The sequence below is a fragment of the Pangasianodon hypophthalmus genome, chromosome 6 (assembly GCF_027358585.1).
Source record: "Pangasianodon hypophthalmus isolate fPanHyp1 chromosome 6, fPanHyp1.pri, whole genome shotgun sequence".
Lineage (NCBI taxonomy): Eukaryota > Metazoa > Chordata > Actinopteri > Siluriformes > Pangasiidae > Pangasianodon > Pangasianodon hypophthalmus.
Window position 1 is genome coordinate 24033476 of NC_069715.1, and position 10000 is coordinate 24043475.

At 39.4% G+C, this 10000-nt stretch overlaps 1 protein-coding gene across 3 annotated transcripts in view; it reads right to left on the reverse strand.

The window, feature by feature from the left end:
- Positions 1-10000, reverse strand: part of kifc3 (kinesin family member C3) — a 49141-nt gene that overhangs the window by 34887 nt on the left and 4254 nt on the right. Inside the window, exon 1 of one of the 3 annotated variants that reach the window (XM_026913623.3) lies at positions 220-911. The exons of 1 other annotated variant lie outside the window; for it this stretch is intronic. In XM_026913623.3, the coding sequence (XP_026769424.1) occupies positions 220-453 (234 nt within the window). In that variant the 5' untranslated portion in view covers positions 454-911. Of the gene's footprint in view, positions 1-219; positions 912-10000 lie in introns of those variants that run through there. One more of the 3 variants, XM_026913625.3, reaches the window with a different exon arrangement.

Below are 10000 nucleotides of genomic sequence, written 5' to 3' on the forward strand. Positions count from 1 at the left end.
CACAGACTGCTTTAACACATACTGAGATGCTTATCTTATTGCATCAACACTACATAATCCCTCTTCATCTCTCATCTTAAATACATTTATACAATATCAGCATCATGGAAACCCAAAAAGCACTATTTGACCTGAGACTACTACAGCAAAGCTGAGAATAATTTAGCATCATTAGCATCAACTGTTCTCTCTGTGTGCACACTTTCTCCAGTCTCTCACCTGGGCTCTCTTCCTGCACTCAGGTACCTCCAGCTGGGTGGTGCTGCATGACATGCGTCGGCCCTGGTTTCCGCCCCTGACAGGATTTCCCACTTTCCTGCGCTGTGTATAGGGTGATTTTTTGCTCGGTTTCTCACTGTACTCTGCTGCCTTGGCTTCATGAAGGTCCACAGCCTTCTCTCTTTTCAGCAGGCTGTGGATGGACAGCAGCAGCAGTGTGGACAGCACGTACATGATCTCAGCGACTAGCACAAAGCACTTTCAGGTTTTCTGTAACACCCAGTTGCACACTGAGTCCTCTGGGGGACATTCAACCTGTTCCTGCTACACAGGGAGACTGTAATGCTATCTTCTGGTGCGTGTTACAGCTGTCTGTAATATCAGCTGTTGCGTTGGCGACCTTGGTGTTCAGTCAGAAAGCCTGGAGTGAAACATGAACAACACCTCAAAGCCGCAGAGATCAATGTCTAATAAAGCTCTTCTCTTTTGTTCAGTCCAAAGAAAGTTCACTCCAGCAATATATCTACTTTTCTCCTACTGTAAATCCATTCTCTAGGTTTCAACAACCAAATCGCCTGTAAGCTCTCACTGAGAGTGTGGCGTGACATCAGAACGGAGCTGCTCCTAATACTCATTTAGATAATCCACTGTCCTCGTGTCCCTAACGTGACTCTCTCAGGCAGGGTGCATGCACTGCTTTTATAGCTTGTTACTGCTTTCATAGCTGAAGCTGGTCATGCCCCGCTCACCTGGATACACAGACACACCCCTTATAATACTATGAGCTCCTCTCTGGAAAAAATGATACAGTGTTCAAGTCCAAAGTCCTTTACATCCACCCGAATAACACTCCTTTACAGAACCCTGCCAGGTCACGTAACCGAGTTAATGTTTTCTATATTGGAATTAATCAAACCTCTGCATCAAAATAATCACATAAAGTCATGACGCTGATACTCAGAGCCTCAGCACCATTTACTCCTAGAATATTCAAACTTCCTGTGGGGACAGCTGTACATCATTCTCATCCGGTCCCACAGCCTCCCCCCCAAAAAAAGGATGTACCAAACTGATGCCAATAAATCTTGCCTTTTTGAGTGAGTGAGTGGGTGGGTAAATAAATAAATAAAAAAGAGAGAGAGAGAGAGAGAGAGAGAGAGAGAGAGAGAGAGAAAAATCCACTGAGAGAATTGGAGATAGAAAGAGAGTAAGTTAGAGAAACAAAAATATAGGTTAGAAATAGAGAGAAAGAAAGTCACAGATGTATGGATGGATGGATAAGTGAAGTGAAGTGACTTGTGGCCAAGTCATAGATACATAGATAGATAAGGAAGAGAGAAAAGAAAGGCAAGATATGAGAAAGAAAGAAAAAAATGAAAGAAGGAAGCAGAGATACCATGACCAACACATGCGTACGCTTTCAGCCTACACAGCTACAATGCCATAAAGTTTGACGAAAAATGCTATACTGCTTCCATTTTGCAAACATATCAAAATGTAACACTTTCTAAATCATCTTAATCACAATTAGAATTAGAAACAACCTGCAACTGAAACAGACTTGGGATTTTTACCACTTGATTGATACAATATACATAACAGTTGAATTGGCAAAATATGTTTTTATTGTGACACACAATTAAATTAAACAAAAAGAAAATAAAACAGACATTTGTTGGTTGGATAAGTATTCACCACCCCCTGCTGCAGACACAAACAGGTCTTCTAGGAATTGGCTCCATCCATCTTGCCCTCAACCCTGACCAGTTTTCTAATTCCTGCTAATGAAAAGGATCCCCACAACATGTTGCTCTCTGGCTGATAAGAAGCGTTCTCTGATTGATAAGAACTGTTGAGTTACCATCAAACATTGCACTTTGTGACATGGCCAAACCTTTTCCCACATTGAAAAGGTGAATTTTATAGTGCTGCATAGGATGCTCAAAGTTTGAAATTTTATTTATAATCAAACTGACTGATACTTTTCCAGAACTTTGTCCAGGATGCTGTTTAAGCATGCTCTCTAACTCTGGCAACTCCATTTGACTATGTGGCTTCTGATGTTAACTGGTTGCACTAAAGCTAATTTAGGGGTTTCAAAGCAACAATGTATACTTACAGTATGATATCACTACATTTTTTTATTTGCAATATTCTGATTGTAATACTACAAAATATGGAAATGTTAAAGGAGGGTGAACATACTGTATATACACCAGGCACTGTACCAGCAGAGCATCCTTAATTGGTTGAGGCCTTTAGAGAGATGATCTAAAGATAGCATGACCCATATTATCAGTACTGTGGCAATCACTGCAATGCAACCTGATGGGACATGACAGTCTCAATCAAAGCAAGAGAATTCTGATGGCCTGACTGTCTAGTGGCACATTTTACAGATTGTCACATGTTTGTTTGGAAACTGAGCAGAGAAGATGGGGATGGTACTATTCTACATAACCTGAGTCGATGTGCATATGGTGATGAAAGACTTGAACAATTATAACCTATATGAGTTTTTCATTTGGTTACAAAAGACTTTAGACGTAATCATCGATATCCATTGCTTCATGCTTTTGACTTGAATCCTCCCATAAAAGTCAATCAATTACAGCTCAATATGGCTGCTTCAACCCTGACCATAAAGATGTCACTGAAGTGCTCCAAAGTCTAGACAAACCACGGATGGAGAGGGCATGCCACGACAGTAATAAATCTTTTGAATCATAAAGTCAACTCCTGAGCCAATTCTCTTGTATTATCACCAGAATAAAACCAGATAAGAATTATAGAAGTTTCCAAAGGAAGTCCACCCCAGAACGTCTAGCAATACTGCTGTGTCATCAGTATTGTTGTACTGTTATTGCTGTGAAAGCAATAACCAGTTATAAAGCAGTGTGAGAACCATGCCTGAGAAGGCATCTGCCCCTCTAAAGGTCTCTGCACAGCCTTGGACCTTCTCAGGCATGGTGCACACACTGCTTTATAACTGGTTATTGCTTTCATAGTCATGGTTCGTTCACCTGCATTCACACAAACACACCCTGATAAAACTTTCCTCTGGAAAAATGATAAACGCTGCTCGAGTCCACAGTCATTCATATCCACCCGACTGATACTCCTTTACAGAGGCCTGCCATGTCACATAGCTGAGTTAATGTTTTCTTTGTATAATAACAACACTGATACTCAGAGCCTCAGCACTATTAACTTTTAGAATATTTTTCCCCTAAAGCACTTGATTGGACTTAGACTTGAACGTGTAAGCTCCTGGGGACAGTCTCCTTCATCCTCATCCTACTCACTCATCCTCCATCCGCAATCCTATTATGTCCATCTGTCACTGTTATACAGTCAAAAGTCCCACTGACTGTATTTAATACTTGTATGTAAAATGGAGGAATATACCAAAATTTTAGCCGAAAGATTTTGCCCAAAATTGCACTTTTCTTTTCTGAACGAGTGAGTGGGAAAATAATTTTGTACTGTTACTACCTGGAATTCAAATGGACTTCAATTGGATTTTTACCATTTGATTTACACAAAATGTCTGACATTTGAAGGTGCAAAATCTTTTTATTTCAACACAAAGATTAATTAAACAAAAAAAAATATTTACCCAACCATCTTTGGCTACAAGTACAGCTGCAGGTCTTCTAGGATGTCTCTATCACCTTTGCACATCTGCCTGATCCTGATATTGTTGCCCGTTCTTCTTGACAAAATTGCTCAAGCTCTATCAGATTTGGCAGAGACCACTGGTGAACAGCAACTGTCAAGTCCTGTCAAAGATTCTCAAATGAACTGACGTCTGGGCTGTGACTGGCCCATTCTAACACATTCAGGTTCTTGGCTTTGAACCACTCCAGTGCAGCTTTGGCAGTATGCTTAGGGTGGTTGTCTTGTTGGAAGGCAAACCTCTGCCTCAGTCCCTTCTAGGATTGCAGTTTCCCTGCTGAAGAAAAGCATCCCTGTAACACGATGCTATCACCACCATGCTTCACCATGGTGATGGTGTTCTAACATTTTATAGGTGTAAAATGGATGTACATGTTTAATTTGTATTTGTTTGGAAGAAAAATAGACAAGAGGGATTATACCACTCTATGTTGTTGTTCTTTCGGCTGCTGCCAATAGAGGTCACCACAGCGGATCACCATCCACTGTTCGCATATTGATTTGACAAAAGCTTTACACTGGATGCCCTTCCTGATGCAACCCTCCTCACTGATCTGAACTTGGGACCAGCACTGAGAGTGCACTAGCCTGTGCACCTCCACTGGCTGGGGTTGGTGCCCAGCGTGGGGCTCAAACCCACAATTTATTAAAATGTACCTTTTGTGACATACACCAGGGCAATAGGAATTCTTCCTCTGGTTACAAAAGTGAGTTAGCTTAGATGATATCCATCGCTTCATGCTTTTGACTAAATCCTCTGAGAAAGTCAATCAGTTACAGCCCAACATGGCTGCTTCAACCCAGAGCATAAAGACATAATTTATTTGCTCCAAAGCCTATACAAAGCACAGATGGAAAAAAAAAATGCCAATAAAATAATAAAAATTTCCAATCATAAACATATCTTATTAAACTAAATATACTGTATATGCTTTCAGGAGACCTTATCTGATGGCCGAGTGCCAATATCTCCTTTACAGACCAATTCTCTCATATTATTACCAGAATAAAAGTAGATAATAAACTAGTTTTATATGCCAAAAGAAAGTCCACACCAGAATCTGTAGTAACCCCATTGTTTCATCTAAACTACAAGCTGTATTATAATATCGAAATAACACTTTATAGCAGTTAATCTCTGCTTTTCACTCCAGTGTTCCACCTCCTAAAGTGATATAGATATGATCACTATCCAGGCAAGTTTCTATAGATTCACAACTATGACTCTTGCTTATAATGTTCACAAGCAGTTAACAGCTCTTAGACACGCTACTGAACCTCAGCATGTCAATTCACTGCAGAGACTTTGGGACAAATCTGCCTTCCAAACTTCACATCAGCGATGACTCACTATTATCGGATATTACAGGATTACAGAAAATATGACAGGGTGGAAAAAGAAAGAAGGGGGAGGTTTAGGAGAAAGATTCTGAAAGCAGAGATAGTGATAGAAACACACACACACGGAAAGAGACACACTCAATAATCATTACAACAAGAAGGGTTGGGGGGGGGGGGGGGTTGGGAATGACAGAAAACCAGACAGATGGACAGAAGAAGGGAGACACAGGAAGAGAGAGAAAGTCAGAGAAAGACAGAAACAGACACAGCAAGAGAGAAACAGAAACACATGGAAGATGATAGACATAAACAGAAGAAGAAAGAGGGAGGCAAATGGGCAAAGGGGGAGAGACAGACAGGCATATGAGAGACAGACACAAACACATACAGAGGCAGTGAGACATAAGTAGAAAAGAGACAGACATACTGAAGGAATAAGCCAGAAAGATTGAGAGATAGAGACAAAGACAAATCAAGTTAGAATCTCTCTTGATCATGAGCAGTACATTTGGCATGGCTGTCCTTACATGCCTGGTGTGTGTATGTGTTTTATTTCAGGAGTTAATTACACATCGAGTCAGACGGGTGGGAAGCACCATAATCACAGGGCACATCTTAACTGGGGCGTGTATGTGTGCGTATGTGTGTGTGTGCGTGTTTGCCATGGTGTTTGCCATGGTGTTTAAGTGCAGAAAATCCTGAGTGAACACCGTAACTTCCAGTGTGACTCAGAGTCTCCGGCAAAGTGTCCAGGCATGGGCACACACATAACACACACACGAACAGTTGTGTTGTGGCTCCACATCTGCTCTCCACATGTGCTTTTTTTTATTATTATTTTAAACAGAGCGACTTGGTCCCCCCCTGCAACTGCTGCCAACATCAGAAAACTCCAACCACCGTGTATATTTAAACAACCATCAGCAAAATACATACTGATGCCTGGAAGCTTACTACAAACAGACGAGGAACATGTCTACTCCTTTTACTCCTATAAAGAAGGTCAGGATCTATTAACACGGATGAATATGCAATTTATAAACACACCTATGTTCTCATGTCAACGCAATTAGAAAGGCTTAAACAGAAGAACTGGTTAACAAATTTGACCCAATCTACATAATTGGAATCTGTCTTCCATGAGGACATCAATAGGGGTGGACAAAATATTATAAATATTTTAGTTAGCCCACAAGGCTGTGTAAAAGGTCCAGTCTACTTGTCCAGTTCCATGTTTTGTTTGCCCGGAAGCCTAATTAAATTTTAAGTGGTAGCTAACATAATATAACGAGTTTATGATTATTATCCTCTACTAACAATGTTTCTAAAGACAGTAGACCACTGGCCAATGTTCTGTCCTCACGCTGCATGCAAAATCCATTATCTGAATCTGGATTGTGTCTTTACTTTCTCTCGATATGTACAAATCTGAGAGGTGTGCTAACTGCTGTTGTGCTAACTGACATCTTAGCACTGCAATTTATTTATTTTGCTCAGTTTAGTCAGTGTTTCCACATACCTGTGAAACCTGTGATACCTATGAAAAATACAACCGTCATCCGTACATGCTAATTAATCCGTCTAGTAAAAAATGTTCTATGATCAACCAGACCATTTCTCGGCCGATAGTCACAGCATCGAGGTGTGTCACATTGTTGTGAAGTACATTAAGATTAAACATAACTGCTTACCAAATTAAAAATTTGTTTTGTGAAAATAGGTGTTTTTTCTCTTTCTGGTTGTTGAACTTACTTGCCTTTCGGACAGCTCAGTATAAAAACTAATAGCCTGGACATGAACTCTGCTTGTCCCAGGCACCTGAGCTACTGATGGTGATCCAGCTCAGAGATCCAACAGGTTCACCAAACCAGACCATGTTCAGAGTTAGCTAAAATAATATTTGCTGTACTATGTGTATTTTCCACTTTAATGTACCGTTTATGAACAATTATAAGTTAGAGCATCAGCACCTCAAATACTTCAGATAAAGCCATCATTAAAGAGTGTGATGGTTCTGTCTGTACAATGCATCACATGTACCCTCAGTACAATTACATGCACAAGTAAAAATGCTGTCACTATGTCAGTCTTTCATTAAAAAAGAAAAAAAAGACAGAGAGACAGAATTTGAGAGAGATAAACAGAAACGGATAGAGAAAGATAGACACTGACAGAGATAAATAGAGATGGAGATAGACAGGTAGATAGACAGAGGCACAGAGATAGACATAAGGAAAGATAGAAAAAGGGAGAGACAGACAGAACAAGACAGAGAGACACAGACAGATAGCCATAGAAAGAGTGATAAAGACAATGAGATAGACAGACAGAATGAGGCAGAGAGAGACAAAGAGAGATGGATATAGAAACAGAAAGAGACAGAGAGACAGACATAGAAATAGAGACAGATAGACAGACACAGACAGAGATAGACAGAGAGATTGACAATGAAAGACAGATAGACACAGGGAGAGACAGATATTAGAAGAAAAAGAGAAAGACAGACTGAATGAGAGAGAAAGCAGAAGAATGGAGAGACAGACTGAATGAGAGAGATAGCGAGGGACAGAGATTGACATCAAGCAAGAGATAGACACAGAGAGAGGTGGACAATTAGAGACATAAAAAAGGAGAGACAGACAGAAGACATAGAGATATAAAGAGACAGAGGAAGATTGACATAGAGATAGAAATAAACATAGAGAGAGATTGACACACAGAGCGATAGAAAGAGACAGACACTGAGAGAGAGAAATAAAGAGACAGAAAAATGGAGAGACAGACAGAACAAGATGGTGTGTGTGAGAGAGAGAGAGAGAGAGAGAGAGAGAGAGAGAGAGAGAGAGAACATTCACATATACTTGTATTAGGCTTGGTATTAGGACTGCTCAGCCAAATAGCACACAATTATTTATTTATAATCACAATTATTTAATTTAATCATTTAAAAATTTAATTATTTATTATCACAATTATTCTGTTACACACTGAGATCAAAACCCATCAATTTATACCCATCACGTGTCCCAGTTTAAGACTGGCCTGCACTTATTTGACCAAAATTGTTTTTTTTTTTTTTAAATCACACCAGTGCCATGATTTAAAAAAAATGGTGGTTTATGGTTTATTAGCAATCTTACAGTACATCAAAGCCCAACATTGCAATAAGGATGATATGATGAGGGTCTGATGTCTTTCTGATCTGCAGCACACTGCTGAGGCTGGAATGGAGAGAGCAGCCAGCAGACAGGTGTAACGTGGCACAGAGAGAAGAGGAGAGGAGAGAGAAGAGAAGAGAAGAGAACAGTGCCACCTGCTGCTATAATGCAGCCAGTAGCGTACACTTCCACCATCTCTTCTCTACTGAGCGCTTTACATCGCTTCTGGAAACTCGTTTTTATAGTAAGTGCTTAGAGACTTGTGTGTCAGTTTATATGGGGCCCAATCCAAACAATTCTGATTTTCAGAACTAACAGAAACATACAAAAGCACTTACAACATGGATCTCCAAAGTCAAGCAATTTTTATTCACTGTGGAAAAAAATACGGTCTTCAAAACAAGTTTTTGGTTGACTTGTTCAAGAACACGACAGTGGGACGGAACTCACAACCTGCTGGTATCTATGTAGATTCTTACATCTTTCAAAGCTGCATGATTTTTGGTTTGCAATATTGATGAGCTCAGCTAATTGGCTAATGTCAACCAACATGTTTTTTATTGGTTTAAATGTATTAGGTTACATGCTGTGGAAGCACACTGAATTTTACTATTTTGAGTCGAACTGTGTTTATATTTAATATTTAAAGGTTATACTCAATGTCACCAAGGAGGAGCCTTGTTTCAGATTTTAAAAAAATGTTATTGTAGACATACAATGTGGACCAATATCTTTTAGATACAAATCCCCACTGACAAATAAAGGAACAAAGCACGACAGAGCACGCTCTTAAAGGTAAATAATCAATGATTGGATGGTGTAATATCAAAGCTGATTATTTTCCTATAACAGCACGTCTCAATGTTTTTGAGAATTGTTATTTATTAATGAATAATGTTGTACATTTTATCCGTTTATAGTTACATTTAATGTGTAGCACAAGTTAGCTCCTGTTATCACTTACAAGAAGCTGTTCCCTCACCAGCCACTCTTTAATTTAGTTAATAAGTCAAAAAAAAATAAATAAATTGTTACAGCTTTACCTCTGACTGATACAAAGCCCTGACACTGGAGACTCCTTCCAAAAATGCCTCACAGAAAACTTCACCATGTCAACAGTTAGAAATGTTTCTCTGTTAACTAAAAACACATTTTTTAATTCCATTTATTCTTATTTATAGGAGCTCCACATAATCTAAAATGATAATGTATCAGAATGAGTGTTTTAATATAAACCTGTGATTTGTCTTTCAGTCAGAACTACAGTCAGAGCAGATACTACAGAAAATACCAATCAGATTCAAGAATTCAACAGTGCTGCGTTTGTTCAAAATCTAAAGAAAATTATGATTATCATTTTAGTGATTATTTTGCAGCCTTGCTGTCTTTCTGCACTGTGTAAGCCTTGTAAATCTTTATTTTATAGCATCACCGATCACGTCTCCAGAGAGAAATTTTCTACTTTCGGTCCATTTCTTTGTAAAGTTATGTAACCGTTATCTGTCCCGAAACTAGCTCCTGACACTTCACTCGTCTTTCAGAGAAGACCAGAATAGCAGGATGAACCGCCACCCTAAACAACAGCCACCTCACTGTTTATTTCT